Source organism: Prinia subflava, chromosome 2 (genome assembly GCF_021018805.1).
Source record: "Prinia subflava isolate CZ2003 ecotype Zambia chromosome 2, Cam_Psub_1.2, whole genome shotgun sequence".
In the NCBI taxonomy this organism is placed as follows: Eukaryota; Metazoa; Chordata; class Aves; order Passeriformes; family Cisticolidae; genus Prinia; species Prinia subflava.
The window spans coordinates 36354840-36372947 of record NC_086248.1 but is presented as its reverse complement, the minus strand read 5'-3'; the positions used below and the strand labels follow the sequence as shown (position 1 = coordinate 36372947).

At 40.0% G+C, this 18108-nt stretch overlaps 1 protein-coding gene across 6 annotated transcripts; it reads right to left on the bottom strand.

The window, feature by feature from the left end:
- Positions 1 to 222: 222 nt before the first annotated feature.
- Positions 223 to 18091, bottom strand: PM20D2 (peptidase M20 domain containing 2). Of its 6 annotated transcripts, none has more exons than XR_010079239.1 (9): positions 17531 to 18091; positions 17310 to 17458; positions 12840 to 12982; positions 9710 to 9864; positions 7213 to 7348; positions 5193 to 6484; positions 3402 to 3484; positions 2812 to 2919; positions 1997 to 2019 (listed from the first exon to the last, which is right to left on the bottom strand). XR_010079239.1 is itself a non-coding variant. In XM_063389632.1 (7 exons), exons 1-7 carry the CDS (start codon positions 17957 to 17959, stop codon positions 1817 to 1819), a joined length of 1323 nt encoding a protein of 440 aa, XP_063245702.1. In that variant the 5' UTR covers positions 17960 to 18088; the 3' UTR covers positions 223 to 1816. The 6 variants fall into 6 exon arrangements, 1 of the variants encoding a protein (XP_063245702.1); XR_010079235.1 differs by having other exon boundaries at positions 5193 to 5501; XR_010079238.1 differs by having other exon boundaries at positions 2004 to 2019; positions 5366 to 5501.
- Between the last annotated feature and the right edge of the window lie 17 nt (positions 18092 to 18108).

Here is an 18108-nt window from a genome sequence, read left to right as displayed (position 1 = left end):
CAATTCCAACACGTTTTAACAGTTGAAACAGGCATAAGATTATAAAGACTAACATTAAAAACTATATTTGAAAAGCATTAACCCTCACAGACACAGACCAAAATGGAAAGCTTAAAATACCCAGTCTTACATAATCATAACAAACTAGGGGGGGGAAGAAAAAAATCAAACACGCTACTCAAAATCATGCAGCATCCCAATATTAAGCAAAGGACAAGAAAAGTCAATCAAATTCCTTTATTAATACCAACTCATCTTTAATCAGTACTTCAATTCAGTACAGCAATGATTACAACAAAATGAAGACACACTTTTAGTTCAGAGAAGTTTAATTAACTCATCTTGGATATGATGCAGCCAAGAAGTCTGGACAAAGAGAACTGAGAAGGCTTTAATGCCTATCAGCTTGTAGGAAGCACAACAACAAAGCATGTTCTACCTATGTGGGATCCAAACATTCCATCTCAGAAACAGCAAAGCAACAAGTTAAGCAGTTCTTGCAGGAGGAAATAAGAAGTCACATGTGCCAAGGAAATCAATGTACTAGCCTGTTAACCCTGTAGGTCTTAATAAATTGCAATTGTGAGAGCTGACAAGGCAGACTGTAAATTAAAGGGTAAGGACAAAGTTCCTTTGACAAACCTTAGAAGAAATTTCGTTGGATTTAGTATTCAACTTACTATCCTGGACACATCTATAGCTCAGAGTCCCACCTTCATCTGTTTCACACAGCCAGCTGTGAAAATCTTTTGCTAATGAAAGCAAGGATACTGGCATAAAATTAAAGTCAATATAGAAATCAATAAGCTATAAATGCTGACCAGAATTTTAGAGTTTACCATTTAAAGGCTGTTAAAAAAATACTTCTGCAAGTCAGTTATTCCTGAGGAATACAGCTTGCCTTGCCTTCCTTCCTGGAGCCTACAGTAATACCTGTGCTTAGGAAAACGTTAATCAGTAAGTTGCTTCCTCACTCCATCTGTTCTCTGACTTCTTTGTACTCACAAGATCCTTTAACCAGCGAATTAAAAGACATCCTAACATGTTTGGGCATACATCTCCTTCAGATCAGATAAGCTAATGCTACACCTTGTGGACACCTGTATTGCCTCAGAGCAGATTTTTTCCTGCAGTAGTTAAAAAGTGTTCATTTAATCAATTAAATATTTAGCTGCTTTTCATTTTTTTGATCCATGACTTCTCTGCAACACCTCCAAAATTTATTAGGAGTAAAATCAATGCATTTCAGGACAATCAAGCTTTACAGATTGCATTCCCATACAAACAGTCCTCTTCCATTGCTGGAAGCTATTATCAAAACCAATTGTATTTCCAAACATAGCCCCTTCTCTCCAGTGAAACCAGCTCATGGTTTAAGTCTCCATCTTGTCCCAAGAAAAGTGACTGACCAGAAATTTTATAAAAGGTTCACAGATCAGATTCAGCACAAGATCACTGAATGAAAAGTGCTTATTTTAGAACAGAAAATTGCCATACTCCCTTTATAAGGAATATTACTATAGCACTACATAGAAAATCACTGACAAATGATCTAAACACTATAATTTACTCAACACTGCAAATTAAAGAGAACATATTTGAAATCTCTGTATGAAAATCATCACCGCAGTGAACACAAACATTACAGCTACATGAAATTTCACATTTTTAAAAGTAATGATACTATTTACTTCTCCTAAAGTCCAAATAAAGTAAAATCATCATTTCTTCAGCTATGTATTTATCCAGCCCCTACTGGGATTTTAAGTACAGCATCTCCATAAACTCAATCCTACTGAGAATGTTTTAATCAAGTTTAGTGTGATGCACATGCTCCTACACCAACACCAGATTCTTTTTTAGGTTCTACCGGATTTATTTGCTCCTCTTCTTTCAGCTTCACTTCTCTGAAGTCTTCCCTGACTTCTTCTAACAGACCTGGCTTGAAAATGACATCCAGTGCTGTCATTGCCAAAGCTTTTGCTGTGCGCAACGTGTAGAACTGAGCAGTCTGTGACCCTGCAGAAAAAAAGAGTAAGAGGAATTTCAGGTTAGATTACCAATATTAAACCACTTACTTACTGCATAAGGTCGTAAGTTTCAGCTGCAAGAACATTTTCTTTAAAATCTACTTGTATGAAATAAACCTATTTTCCCGTGCCTCAAAACATTTTTTTCTTTTGCAAGTATTTAATTTTCTGGTACTGATATAAACAACTAAGACTGAGAACAGGAAAGTGAGTGTTCACATTATGCTCTTTAGAAAATGTGGAGTTTTATAAGCTAGCACTGTTACATTTCCTAAGTACTGTGTTTTAGGAGTAAAAATGACTTTTATCTTTCAGTTCATGTTTAGAAATTCTTCTGAATACGCAGTTACAGATAATACTTCTAATTTCTTTTGTCCAGATGGCATTATCCAATCAGGCTTTTAGTATGAGGAGTTGTTATGCTACCCATATACATGTAACTTCAAAAACAAACCAAGAAATTCTACATTGGTCAGCTTTTTCTGCAACTCTACTATTAATTATTTCAGGATCCTTACTCAGCTCAGACCACATCATGCTGGACAAAAGCCAGCCTGTTTCTGTAAGGTGTTCACATGCAGCCAATTTCAGATCTAGTACTTACACTTTTAAACATTTACTACACAGCAGCATTGAATTCCAGTGAAACATGGGAAAGCCAGGTGTGTAATTTGAAGCATTTCTAATTTCTAGATTTGCTGTAGTGAGTAGTCAGCAAGCAGACTGTACAATGGTTAAGGATTCTAAATATATACCTGTAACCCTTTTCAATTCCACTCACCTGCAGCTTCTGTGTACTGCTCAGTATGATTCAATGCATCAGAACCAATATAAAAATAAGGATGAATCCCAGGGACCACGAATGTAACATTTCCAAAGTCTGTGGAACCTAGAAGCAGCACAGAGATTTTCTTAATGAAAAAGTGTTGGGCGGTTTTGAATGCTGTAAGAAAATGCATGATAGACATTCTCTCCATACCTAAAATGGAGTATCCTTTGCCCCAAATACTAAAATAAAAACATTTCTAATGAGTCATTATCCATACAAGTATCTCCTGTCACCAAGGTGTTTCCCCTAACTAGCCATCCTCGGGTGATGCTCTCCAGTGTGATTCTGATCAACAATCAGTTACTGGACTGCAAGGAAGATGGATCAGCATGCTCCTATTCCTTTCACTGCTCATTTTTATCAAGCATCCCCTGATAGTGAGCTGTTAATTCAGAAACAGGAAAGCAAACCTTAGGAATGTCAGGCATTTCAGCTCTTTCCATGTTAGAGCCTTTAGAACTAGGCCCAACAATTCCTGCTTCTCACCAACACGCAAATAAATATTCAGCATTCTGTAGGGGACTAAAGTAGAAACTATTTACCTTTAAACAAAAACAGATCGAGGGTAACTGTTTTTCCCTCCATGATTATTCTCAGTTATGGAAAGCTCAATGGCACAAGCACCCTGGAAATAAAATCAGAACTCAACTCCAGACAAAATGCTAGGACTTTGTAGATAAACACCTGATAGCAATGCTACATATTTTAATTATGATTCTTTTATGCCTATCACTTTCAGTATGTTATCTAGCTCCTATCTCACTGCCTAATCTACTGACTGATATCATCCCAAAGTAGAAAATTCTTCATAGTAAATCACCCAAGAATCTACAACTACATCCCAAGTAGTTTTGGTGGGGGGGTTTTTTGTTTGTTTGGTGGTTTTTGCTGGTTTTGGGGGGTTTTTTTTGGTGGTTTTTGTTGTTCTTGTTTTTTACCTAAACAAGCAACCCACTCATTATCCATTAAAATGACATTTTAAAGCTGGAGAAATCAACATTATTTGTTATTGTGATATTCAGATACCAGAGGAAGCATTATTTTGTAGCAGGGAAAAATAGGGATGACCCACTAAGATCCCAATTAACTTTTTTGGGGCCAGAGACACAAGAATTTGTTTCTTTAGCAATAGTGTATAAAATTTAATTTTAACACATCAGGTAGCCTCTATATCGTGATACTTTATGAAAAGAAAATATTGCTAATGCCTTAAGATTTAGTAATTAAATGCCTGAAGAATACAGATTTTACTTGAAGCCTATAGTTATTAAAAGTGAGTCCACAGAGCCTACATTACTAGGACAAGAGTTTGCTATTTACTCTCCTTACAGATAATGGAAACAGCAAGGTTTGTTCAAAACCATCTCTTCCCATAAATTCAGGATGCATATGAAGACAATCCAGCTCTTGGCACAGCAATAAGTTAGTTTAATTTCCAGTAGTCTCCACTACTGATTCATTCTTTGGTCAATCCAGACAGACAAACCAGAAGTTCTGCATACTCCAGACTTAACCAAGGGTTCTAGACCTGCCTTACCAAGTCCCAATACACAAACTGCTGCAAAGACTGTGCTGCCCTTTTCCCTACACTAACTTAGTGACTGAAACATTAGAAATTTCACTGTATCATAGCTCTCAGTCATGTCATTCCTCCTAAATTTATATCCATATTCAATGTACTATCAGTTGACATGTTATTTTTGCTGAATAGAAGAGATTTAAATTGGGTACTTTCTAGTAATATGGAGAGGCAAAATCCAGTCAGCTTTTAATAAAAATGTGACACCTAAATCTTCCCCTCTATCAGACCAAGTGTTCCTCCCTTTATGAGAATAACATATAGGTATGTTTAGAACACCAGGTCTTCCAAGAGTTTCCATACAAACATCTGAAACTGTATACTTGGTAGACACAGATTAGTTTTCCTTCTGGAAGCATAAGTAATTGCAGTTATCAATGCAATATATATAATCCTGTGCTATCTTCCACAGAGATATACTGGAGTTCCAGCCTCTCAAAAATATATCCTTGAAGCCTCTTCAAGTCAATGTATATTTAGTGGAGTCAGTATTTCCACAAAGATGAACAGAGGGGAAAAGATTCCAGAAAACATTTATTCACAGTCCCAAGCTTCAAAAGTGGAATTTTCAAATATACTAGACGTTCTTAGGATTTTCTTTATCCGTTTTGTGCCCAGGAAGCCAATGAATCCCATGAACACTACATTCTGACCAGATTAAGTTATCACAGGCATGGGTGCCTCAACTAAGACATGTTTAACTAAGCCATCTGCTTAAGGAGGTTATGGATATCCTGTAGTAAAGCCACCCTACCTAGCAGAAGGAGAAACAGGTCCTGGCACCTGGTCCCAGCTATCTCAGTCTCACATTATGCCACATCCCCCAGCGGTGTGCCCAGCAAGCAGAGCTGCACAGGGCACATGTGGAGTCTGTGACCTGGGGTACTCCAGGAAGCCTTGGTGACGCTTATCTGCCTAGAGCGATACCTGGGAGCAGAGTGACACTAACACCCATGCAGAGGTGGCAGCGAGTACGCTCAGCTCTTAACGACTGTTCCGCTGCACAGACATGGAGAAGCAACTGAGCTATCTTCCTTCCCTTTCAACAGAAGAAACTGATATCCTAAAAGAAAACATTGAAAACCACATCAAAACTAAACAGAAATAGAGGTCCTGAAAAAGACAACACAGAATACTCAACCGCCCCCAGAAAAGGGTAGCATACAAAGTTCATTCCACTCCTATGGCTCTGGAGACTGTGCATTGTTACCTCTCCTGAATTCCCACTGCAAAAACTCAGAGGAGAAGCTGTGGAAAGAAAATTCAGTAAACCCTACTGCAGCGTGAGAGAAAAAAGCAATTGCTCAAGCACATTTTGACATTTGACACGCAACTCAAGGACAGAACAGCCACACAGGGAGTTTTGGTTTAAGGAAGTTAATGGTTAACATCAAGCATATCATATAACTTACATATGAAAGCCCTACTGCAGCTGGGTGTCTGAAAAGTTCACCTCAAGAACTCTGAACAAAAGCAAGATCACTGATACTCATGATCATCCTTACTACAGCGGTTTGGAGGAATCAACTAGCAGAGCTCCAGAAAGTTGCACTACAGTAAACATTTTATGGCTCCTCAGCCCTCTTCTTTGGCTAAACAAGCAAAGTAGTAAATCTTATTGTATTACACTGAAGAATGAAGGAAGAAATCTGCCTTAAGCTATAATTTGTTTTTAAACAAAAGACAATGAATCAGTGTTTAACTTGGAAGGGAAGTAAGAAACAGAAACAAAACCATTACCATTAGATACCAAGAATATCATTAGATACAATGTCTCCCCAACTCACAAAAAGAAGTTTGGAGAGCTGTTCCTAAACACCAAGTTTGTCCAATCTCCAAAGATAATCTGCATTTAATATAGAGAAGACAAGTACCACAATCAAACTAATTAAAGTAACTTTTTATTGAGAACAGTATTTTCCTTCTAAGAGAAAAACCTTTAGCATGAATGGAGTAAAAATGTTCATAAATACATTTAAGATCAGTAGTGAAGGCTAAAAGTATAAGCAGAAGTTGAGACTTGAACAGAGCTCCTGTAGGAAGATTCTGGAAAAAAAAAAGTGTGAGGGATAACAAGAAACCCACCTAAGCATTCAAGAATTTCCATTTCTGTTATAGCTCAGAGACCAAAAAAGTTAAATTGTCTGAGACACAGTTAAGAACCAAAAGTGAACACCTACTTAAAGAGCACCCTTTGGAAAACTAATCTGTTGAACTCATGAACTAAAATTCGAGGCATGTAATTACCTGTTAATGAAAAGATTAAATTAGGGTTAGTGAGATACTTCCATTTATAAATCTCTCCAAAAACTCCCTCTAAAATAATTGTTACATTCTCGGAGATTTGTTTGTATGTAAGCTTGGAAAATATTATTAAACAAGGTTTCTAAAAACAAAGTCTCATGTCCATTTATAGCAAAACAGGATTCTGTATTTTAAAGCCACAGAATGAGACACAATTCATGACACATCCTCATGTTCTCAGACTGCTCTTAGCTTTCCATCCTTTCCCCCAACCAAACTGTTTATTACTTGAAATATTTTCAGAACTATTATCAGAAGGTGTTTACTGCTTTTCTTACCTGTTCTTAGCTTCTACAACAAATACAGAAACATAAGCCAGAGATATAAACCTTCTACAGAGTTTCAGCATTGTCATTTGGCTTTTCCTTCTGACCTAACTGTGTTTAACTTAGCTCTATTTTGTTATTTTACACACTTGAGGGTTGATCAACCTAAATTTAAGTCACAATGAAAAATGCAGCTGGACTTACCTGACAAGCCATTCAAGATAGCATCTTCTGATATAAAATCTATTCCTAGCTTCTTTCCATTCTCCTTGTAAATTTTCTGCAGGCTCTTATTTGGAAGCACATTGTAGTAATCATTTTCACCACCTTTTATTTCCACCTAGACAAAAAACCAAAATTATTTTAAGTTTTTCTCCAGTGTAAACCATTTCAATGTAAACACTCTGAAGGCCAAAAAACCCCCACATATCCAGACTTCAAGCCCAAGGCAAAAGAGACGTAAGTGCTAAGTTTCTTTCAAAAATACAACATTCTGCCAAATATCACCCTTGATCAAAACACAGCTGGTGTTCTGTTCAGTTTGCACTAGACAGCCAAATTCCAGAGGCAGAGATTTCAAAGTTTGCTCTAAAAATAGGAAAAAATATTTCCTGTAACAGTATCTAATGATTTTGCTGGCAGGTACTACTAAACTACATAGAAATAAACATAAGCTTTTATCAAACTGTATGTTACCTTTTTTTAGAATGCTTCCAATAACTACTGCCCCATTCATTAAATGGCTTCACACAGGTAAGAAATTTGAAAACAAATGGAAAAAAACTATCAATGTCTAATTTCTAAAGAGATCTTAATTTTCATTCTGCATAAAGTGCACTTTCTGCAACTCTTTTCTAGATATAGTGAAGGGGACACAGTAGGAAAACATCACCTAATGCCTCAAACAGACTATAAAAGTGACATGCTAACATTCACATACCCCTTATCTATTTGTTCTGATGATCACATACATTCTTTTTACAGCTGAATTAATCATAAGCTTGTAATTAACAGAGCAAGTAGAACCATCCATCCTAGCAACACAAAAAAGGTAATAAATTGTTTGAACCAGACACACTTCCATTTACTAAAAGCGAAATAAACGAGAGTGCTAATTGAAAAATCACTCAGTTGCTATATGAGCCTGCTGTTTAATGGGGCAATGGACCTAATGACCAAGAATATGGGAAAAAACCAGACAGAAAACCCAATACCTGTTTTGCTTGTTTCTACAGGTAAGGTTTGCCATCAAGCCTCCCAGGTCTCTGAGCCTAGCAGCACTATCTGTAGGACAGAAGCATCACCCACAGCAAAACCAAAAGAAATTACAGGGCACTTAAAGAAATTGAGTGTACATGGGATCAGGCAGGATGCATCCAAGGATGCAGAGTAAGAGAAGCAGAAATGCAGTCTGGGAGCTATCATTTTTTAGTGTCACTGGAACTGAGGGCGTTCTAGCTCACTGAATAAGAGCTAAAGGTCACATCCTCTTGAAGGGCCAAGAGGAGGTCCTTGAAAACTACACACTCCTCAGATCATCCTATCCTCAAGTTACCAGAGGGATTACAGAGCAAATAAATGCTCCTAGGACTCATGCCCAGGCTCATGAATCACAGGGTGACTGTGAACATCCAGCATACAAGATGGAACTCATTTAAGAGCAGATAGTGCATGACCAAGCCTAGCTTTGCATGACAACATGTCCAGCTCAGATGACACAGACATGCAAGCTCCAAGTGTTTTATTAGTGGCACAAAATACCACATTGCTGCCTGTTACTTGTAGCACTCATCTGCAACTGAGATTGGTGCCAATAGTGTTTTAGTATTTTTATTATTGATGGAGACAACCCCTATGAGATTACATCTGCTGCTGTGTTTGTTTGGTTTCTCTTCAAATCAAGACTGGAGCTAGGCCAGGGGAAGGCCACCAGGATGATTAGTTGGAGAACACAGTGTACAAGGACAGGCTGAAAGAACTTGATCTGCTGAGCCTGCACAGAACAGAAGGTTAGTGGGGCATCTTACTGCTGTCTAGAGTTACCAGATGGGAGGGGTACAGAGAGAGCAGAAGCAGACTTCTCAGATGTCAAAGTGATGCAACAAGAAGCAACAAAGGAAATTCTCATTGGATACAAGAGGATCACAGAGGGCTGATGTGGGAAAGTACCTGCTGAGGTCATCTTGCCCAGTTCCCCTGCTCAATCAGGGTCACCCAGAGCTGGCTGCCCAGAACCATACTGAGGCAGCTTTTGAATATCTCCAAAGATGGAAACACTGCAATCTCTGTAGGAAATCTGTTCCAGTTTTCCACCTCAAGTCACTGCAGCACAAACATTAGGAAAACCCTTGTTCACCATGAGGCAGGTAGAGCACTTGTTGAGAGGTGGTAGAATTTAATTCTTGGAAGTACTCAAAAGTCCACATGGCACTCAGCAACCTGCTCCAACTGGTCCTGCTCTGAACAGAGAATTAGACCAGATGACCTCCAGAGGTCTCCCCCAACACAGATTCTTCTAGGATTCTGTGGCATTCGATTTGTAAACCAAAGCTTTCTTTCAGGACACAATGCAACAGAACAGCAAAAAGTGTAACAGTAATTCAGATTTACTTTGGCTAAACAAAACACTATGCAGACAAATAAACTGATTTCCTGTTCTGGTCTGTGAAACAGAAACACATGACAGTGAATATATTCTTACCTTGCATCCTGTGGCCACTGCTGCAGATTTGAAGCAGTTCTCAACCTTCTCCGTCAGAACAGAAAGTTCTTTTCTTGAAGGTGCACGCAAGTAAAACTCGAGTTCAGTGTAAGAAGGAATGATGTTAGGTTTCACACCACCATTTTTTATTACACCTGCAGAAAGATAAAAGTTGTGTTGTCAGTGTTAAATGCAATTGGTTGATCTTCAGCCCTGTCATGAACAAAACCAAAAAACATCAGCTGAGCATGAAATACAAACAACATAAAAAATGCACTATGTGGACAAAGTTTCTTCATCGTGTCAGATTAAGTGGAACATGTACATGTCTGTCAGCACAATTTCACAGCGTTCTTTGGTTAGACATCTGTTTTACATGCCAGAGTCAGGCCAAACTAGCATTGCTAATTAATCCCATAAAACTCAATGCACTGGAGTCATAAAGCAATCTGTCTGCCAACAAGAAAAAAACTGCTATAAGGGCTAACTTGGATTCCAACTTTTAAATGTTTCCTCTATTAGAATGTTTCCAACTTACTTTATGAACTTGAAGAAAAACTGAGTCAGTTGCATTTCTCAGCAATACTGGAATAATGTGTGTATTGCAGTGCACAGAAAGTTCATTACCTTGCTCATATTAATTCTCCAGAAAGTGCAGTTTGAGTTGAAAGTGCTCCCTTAAGGAAATGTGTAATTAACTACATCTTTTACCATTATGGTATCAAAGGCATTACCATAAGACAGCAGGATTTATATATTTTGACAAGAACATATTGTAGATCCCATTTCCACATTAGATTTCATTGCACTAACAGCTAGTTGCTTCCAACAGGCTGTTTCCCTGCCCTCCTACCCTCAAGCTCTTGTATGTGGAATTAGATTTGTTTTCTGTAGAATCTGAGAAACTTCTACCTTAACTGGAAATATTGCAGAAGCTACTGATGTGTGTCACTGAGGCCTGAAGAGACAGCACTAATGGGTTGCAAATAGGCAACAAAATGTTTCTTTTGGTGCAGAAAACTTATTAAGATTATGAACTTTGCCTCCAGTCTCAAATACAGTCAAAATAAAATCCAAAGTGTTGAATTAATTCGGTATCGGTATTTGTCCATAACAATAGGAACAGCTCAGATGAGAGGGACTGACATCACAGGAAAGGAAACAGTAAATATTCATGCAAATTTGCATGACACACACCCATAACAAGCTTTCTCAGAACAAGCAGCTTCACGAGTAAACAGCTTTCACTTGTCTTGTCCAGCACAATTGTAAATGGAACTGGAGAGAGTGTGAGTAGGTCTACAGTTAAATTTCAATACAACTGCAATATGGACTGGACAGCAGACCTGAATTAAAAGTAGGCTGCCTGCACACTATTAGTAGCACCCGATCTGCTCTTCTGGATGGAAACTTTTTGAACTACCTGTTTAATACAACTTCTTGAGCAGGAAAAAAAAATCTACATTCCTGTTTTTCAAGTGGGTAACATATACTCCAATCATAAGCAGAGAAGAAAGATAACATCAAAATCTCAGATGAATTCAAGACAACAATATTTCAGTACGTGAAACTTTGGTTAGAAATTCTAGACTTCAAGTAATGGAAATTATTTCAGCTTTTGTTAGTGGGTTAACACTACTATTTTTAGGATCACCTGTCATCATATTTTTACTCAGACACTGATTATACTCCAAGTCTATATGAGATCTCCTACACAATGCTGTAAAGAAAGCATGCCTAAAATTAAATCTCATTCTGGCTGCTTGTCCTTTCCCAGAAGTAATTTAAATAGTTCTACTTCGAAAAAACAGGTTTATGACAGCAGTTATATCAACACAGTAATTTCAGTTTTGCTGCTGTTCAGGGAGCATTACTTCTAGAAGGCTTGTTTAGATACTTAGGAGTTTTTGCCAACATTACCCATGGAGCCCTTAGAAACGACAAAGAAAGCAGTATTTAGGGGTTTAGGCTTAGATTCAACAGAAGACGTAGGCATTGTCAGCCTTAAACCTGCAACACATGAGTTGCAGACCCCAAAACTTGTAATTAAGAGCCTTGTTTTCTACAGAGAAATAGGATAGAGAAGGCTGTGCCCACTGTCTGATATTCTTTTGGGCATGCTGCACAACAGAACTGCAAACAGCTTCATCTACAGTCAAAAGGATTAGGACTCCATCCAGATATCCTGGAGAGAAATGCACACTTGTATTATATACAGCACAAGCAGCCAAGACACATAATGATCAGCTCAGAACTTCTGGAAGGATTTTTAGCTCATAACAAGTATTCCAAATAAACAGCTCTACATTCAAAACAGCTCTGCAGAATTGGCAAAGTTTCTTAATTTCAGCTTGGAAAAAGTTGTGTTGGGGGCAACAAGGAACTCTGGGTTTATAGCTAAGGGCCAGCTTCACCTCACCTTTTGAACCTTTCTCACTTTACAGGTAGAAATGCACAATGTTCAAGGAGGACAAAACAAGCTTAATGGTTAACTTGTCTTACTGCAAAATGGCCTTTCTAATCCAAAACCTACTAGATATTAAATATTAGAATCCAGTGAACATCTAGCTGATTGGGCTACTAACCAGGACTATAATCTTCTACCATCACTTGTTTTTTGCACTTCACCAAATAAATTTCATTCTAGACCACTAGACTCTTCCAATAAATCTAATTAATAGAATGTCTAGTAAAAAGTGATGCAGAAAGTAATACTTCACTTTTTAGAAGCATTTAATCTTACATCTTTGCAAGTCCACATATATTAAGGAGTTCAAGGCCATGTACCAAAATAAACTTTGCACTTTTTTACTTTTTTCTGAACTGCAACTTCAAGACATGAAATTTGGCCTAGCCTTTACACGGGCATCGGAGTCCCCTTTTAAATGTGACTATTTTAACTATGTAAATATTAACTCAGCCTATTTTGAGCAGTTAGTTCTGGACACTGACATGATTTTAAAGACTGCAGAGACACCATTTAAATGAAATGGCGCTGTTTCATAATATTTGAAGTGACTATACTAATTTAGTGCTTTAGTGCAATACTTTGGAATGTGTGACATTCTATGTTAGTACTTCAACAGCCTAAACTCTTACTTGCTGGACATTAGGTTAATGAAGATCTCACCATGAACTCTCCAGGTCGGTTTCATTTGCTGTCTTAAAACAGACAGATTGTTGTACGCAAGAACAGCAGCATCTAATGCATTAACTCCTTCCCAAGGATAAGCAGCAGCATGAGAAGCTTTTCCATAGTATTTCACAGTCACACTAGGAAATAAAAGGCATTGCTTATTTGTTTCTCATTCACTGAAAAAAAATCCCTTTGAAATGAAAAGGTTCCTTTTGTTCCCATAAATATAAGTTATTTAAATTTTGCGCAGCGTAACACCAAACAATTTACCTGGCACTAGACTCTTGCAGAGTTAAACTACCTTTGAATGCAGAAAAACACAAACATTTCTAGAAAACCACTAAAATGGAATGATACCAAGAGCCAGTCAGCCAAGAGAGTTATTGGGAATATACCATTATACAGCCTTTCCCTGAAGAGTACACATTTCAAATACTAATTTAATTTCTCCACCGCTTTTTTTTATACTCCCTGACTTTTCTGAGACTTAAAGTTACTAACACTCTTCTCAGAAGATAACAAACCCTTTCCTCCAATTCAAAATTGGAAGTTGAGTGTCCTAATTCTTGTCAAATAAAATGCGTACAGTATGTAAGTTAGCACGTAAGATCACATATAACCCATGTCTAAATAACAAAAGTCAAGTTTTGCAAGTATGGAAAAACACAGCCTACTGTAAAATGCACATTATTGTGCTACAGCAAGGATTTCCTTGCACCCTTCTAAAAAGGTGATAGAAAGGCTTGCAATAAGGAGGAAATCTTATGCAAGTCTATCCTGCAGCTTCACAAAAGTCATAAAATATTGCACCTTAATATATCCAGTAAAAAACCACGCTTTGCTTCATCTGAAGGCCATTAATATTAGCCTTACAAAATAACTATTTCAGATTATAAGATAACTCTTTACAAAAGAGGAAAATATTAAATACTGCCATCTACATACAAGGTCTCACTATTTATAAAATACACAAAATGAAATCTGTTTGTACTCCATACTCACTCCTTTACAGAAAAAAACTCAATCTTCAAGTGCTCCTCCCACCCCAAAGACACTCAACCTCTTATCCCGCCATGACCAGCCTAACTTGCTTGTCCTTCTGTCTTGCACAAATGCCAACTTAACCTGTTATCCTGAAGTGACCCCTTGTGCTCAGAACCATGCCACAGCTGCAAGTTAACACCAGCACTTAAATTCTGGCTGGCAAAGAGGGACACAATGCAGTGTACTGTTGCAACAGGAAACATCTCTTACTACTGCTGCAATCCAAACTAGGCATGCCTTTTTCTATCCCTACTAATCTTCCAAGACAATCATAGAGCCCATTCTCTAGACTATGAGTCTTATTTAAAATTTATTATCATTAGGAAATGTAAGAACCTTGTCCATTAATATCTCAAGTATTAGACTGCAACTCCTCAAATCAGCTCACAAAGATCCCTGGGCATTCTCAAAAAAATAGAAAGGAGGTAAAGTACAGCAAAAAGTCATACTGCAGTATTCTTTTCCACAAGAAACATGTGTTTCTTATTAAAAAAAAATCTTTCAGCATTCCTTTACTTGTACTTCTTTTGCTACACAAATGCCACAGCTGCTTAGAAAAACTCAACAGACTCTGCAGAATAATAACACCCTAAGCCAGTTTAAGAACACCAGCAGAAGAATGTGGATCCTGTTTGACCAACAATAAATAGGCTGATTAGGTGAAGAGTAAGTGAATAAGAACAGCAAACTTTGGCATGTATTGACCAGTTATCCCAATATGTTAATCTTATTTAAGGCACAAGACAGCTTTCAGAATTGCAGACTGTTGGGGGTTAGATTTGGTTTTTTTTTTCTTCTCACAGAATTTTTTCCCATAAGTTTCCAAGAAGCCTTGATGACTACTTAGTCAGAACAAAAGGAGTACCTGAGGGATATGGCAGCACGAAGCTACACCTATTGTTGATGAGTCCCTGGGAGTGTCCCTCAGAGGGGAGAGATGATGAGCTTTGGGAAAGGCAAAAAGACAGATCTGGGGGAGGGGAGGGCACTCTTGCTCTCAGCGCCGAGGAGGACGGTCAGGCTGCCCTCTGCCTCGTCCTGGGAAATCTATCGTCATCTGCTGTGTACCCAGGAATCCTGAGCTCGCTTTCTCCAGCCTCCCCCCACCGCCGCTGCTTCTTCGGACCTTTGAGGCTCTCCTGCTACTCTGTAGCCCTGCACTGCCCAGCCCTGCCGGGACACCCCTGCTGTTCCAGCTGCCAGCGCAGAGCTCCTCATCTCTTCCACCGGTCCGGGATTTTCCTCCCTTCCAGCTCGGCCTCTCGGAGCCCTGCAGGGGCACCGAGATCAAACTGCTCTGGGCTTTTGTAAAAGAAAGCCCTCAAGGTTCTTTGTTCTGTTTATTATTGATGCTGTAGTTGTTGTTTGTTTGTCGTTTTGTCATATATACTAGTAAAGAACTGTTATTCCTACCCCCATACCTCTGTCTGAAAGCTCCTTTAATTTTTTTTAATTGGAATAATTTGGAGGGAGGGGATTTGAATTCTCCATCTCTAGGGAGGTCCTGCCCCTTCCTAGCAGATATCTGTCTTTCAAACCAAGACACAGACACAAGCAACACCAGCAACTTAGTGATTACCAGTCCTTAAACTCCCTGCAAACAACCAAATATCAAGTAAAATTAGAAAAACTGCCTTTGAAATCTCCTAATTACATAGAACATGACAAACTCAGTATTTCAAGCTTTTGGATGTAGTAAGTTGTTTCACTCAGCACTTCAATCCCATGCCTCCTCCATGTCCAAAGGTTTAAAGGCTATCTAGGACTTGCATCCTACTTCAGACCTTGACCTCTGAAGAGAGGTTTCCAAATCTTACTGTATCAAACTCAAAATATTATTGCAAGCAGAAAGACGAAACTATCATTGAAAACTACATCTTAGAGACTGTAAGTATAGTCTTAAGGTAAGGCAAAGGCCAGCTGGGCTAAGTCTTGAGGGAGGTTACAATAACCAGTTAATACTCTTTAGAGGAAGGAATATAGGAGAGAGCTGGCCAGGTGATGAAGATTGACCCTTGTCTGTTTTACCATGAAACTTGGTAGTAACAGAAGCAAATTAACCACTGGAAACAGCCCTGGTAAAAGCAAAATGGTCAGTAAAATCAAGCATATCAGAGCTGGACAGTAGCACAACCAATCTAAAAACAGTTCCCAGTGCATCTAGTCATGAATGACTGGAAAATTAGATATTTAAATAATTCTGAATTTAGTCTGAGACAGTCAAATGTAATACTTGTAAAAACTGTTGCACTGGAGGAAGTTTACTAGTGGGGTCTCTGCAAGGTAAGACCCTGGGATCAGGAATCACATAACCCATAGAACGTGACATAAAACACAGGAACAAAAGCTGCTGGTAGACAACTGCAGGGACACTGTGGAAACTGTTGTTTATAACACCAGTGGAAGAACAGCACGGCCTTGAAGACTGGCAGAGCGAGAAAAGAATGAAGCTCCAAAGTATTTTTTAAAAATTGTGTACCTAATTTGCCTAAGAGTTGATTGTTTGAAAATGACTGAAGAGGAAGTCCCAAACATGCCAGCTGTCTCCAAAATGATAAGGAAACACTGTGGTCCCTGCATCAGCTGAGTAAGATCTAAGGCAATTGCATTTCATGTACCATGCTCAATTCTGGGGATGCACAGGCAGCAAGGTGTACTTTGAGATGAGTCGGATACCTCAATGCACAAGTAAGCCAGGGCTGTCTCTGAACATCAGGGCTAATCAGAAGAAAACAAGGTATTATTTACTAAGAGTTATATGCCTGGCAAGAAAGGCAGCTGTATGAGGGTAGGACTGTTGTCCATCCTTACACTGGGGGCAAACACGAAGGAAAACAGGTACTACTTTGGATCAAAACCAAAAAAATTGATGTGAGAGTAAGTACACACAACATAGCTGTGACTAAATTTAGTGTGGAAGTTACTACAGATCCAAACTTCAGTCAGGCTTAGCTGGCCAGTTCTTTTCAAAAGGAGGAAGGCAAACGTGAAACGCCTTCCAAACTGATTAAAATGCATAGAGGACCACATAACTGGCACCCAGGAAAGCACAAAACTACGACCCTTGACACCGTGCAGTTGCATCTTTAAATTCTACTTCAACACATGGCACAATCACATAAATGTTTAAAAGAAATGAATAGGAACATCAGAACAAAAAATGGATTTTTGAGATATATGGAACATTATGTCCGATCAGTCAAGGATTTGAGCACTAGGTTGAACACACCATTTTTGATGAATGGCTCAGAATAGCGTTCCCCAACACTAACCTGGCTCCTTAGCTGAGTGCAAATACCTGTGTCTGAAGGGCACCTGCAAGGCTCCGGGCTCAGCCACTGCTAAAGCAGGTCCCCTTCTCAGGAAGCGACAAAAAGCTAATCACAAACAACCTCTTCCCATCTGAACCCACCCACTCACTCATGCTCGGCCACGTCGGGCAGGTAAGCTGCGTTTTCTTGCGAGGGATGCGCCATGAAAACCACATCCAGGCCATCGAACGCTCCAGCCTTGATCAGGTCTATTTTGCCTCCTCCTTGCTCTTCCGCAGGCGTCCCCAGCACCGTGATCTGCAGCACAAACGCAGAGAGTCAGGGGCTGTCAGCGAGCGCTCCCCACCGCTGCCCCGGGCGGGCTCCCACCTGCACGGCCGCGGGCTCTGCCAGGCTCTCCAGGGCGGCCTTCAGCGCCAGCGCGGCGCCGGCGCCCACCTCGGCGATGAGGTTGTGGCCGCAGGCGTGCCCGAGCCCGGGCAGCGCGTCGTACTCGCAGAGGAAGGCGAGACGGAGCGGGTCCTGCGGGGCCGCCGTGCCCCAGTCGGCGCGGAAAGCTGTGCCCAGCTTGTACCGCGGCTGCACGGCCCAGGCGGCGCCGGGCAGGTCCCCGCCGGAGAAGAAGCGAGTCAGGGCGTCGTGCGCCTGGTGCTCCGCGTACGCCAGCTCGGGACGGCTCCAGATGTCGCGGCTCAGCGCGCCCAGACGCGCAGCGTTCAGATCCACACTCTCGCACGCCCGCTGCTTCAGCGTCTCCAGCGCGGAGGCTGTAAGGGGGCCGCTCTCGGGTGGCTCCATGAGGCCTCCCTCGGGAGCACCGGTTCCGTTCCGAGCCGAACCTGTCACCCGCACCTGCCCTCCGGCGCGACACCTGCCCTGCCGCCCCTTTTATCGCCTCTCTGCGTCGCGAGGCACGCTGGGAAGTGTAGTTCGTAATGACGGCCTGG

Coding starts and splice junctions, on each gene's coding strand:
- PM20D2 (XM_063389632.1), bottom strand. CDS start 17,959: ATGGAGCCACCCGAGAGCGGCCCCCTTACAGCCTCCGCGCTGGAGACG. Junction 17,459..17,530: donor CAGAGCCCGCGGCCGTGCAG/GTGGGAGCCCGC, acceptor TTTGTGCTGCAG/ATCACGGTGCTGGGGACGCC. Junction 12,983..17,309: donor CCCGACGTGGCCGAGCATGA/GTGAGTGGGTGG, acceptor TTTATTTCCTAG/TGTGACTGTGAAATACTATG.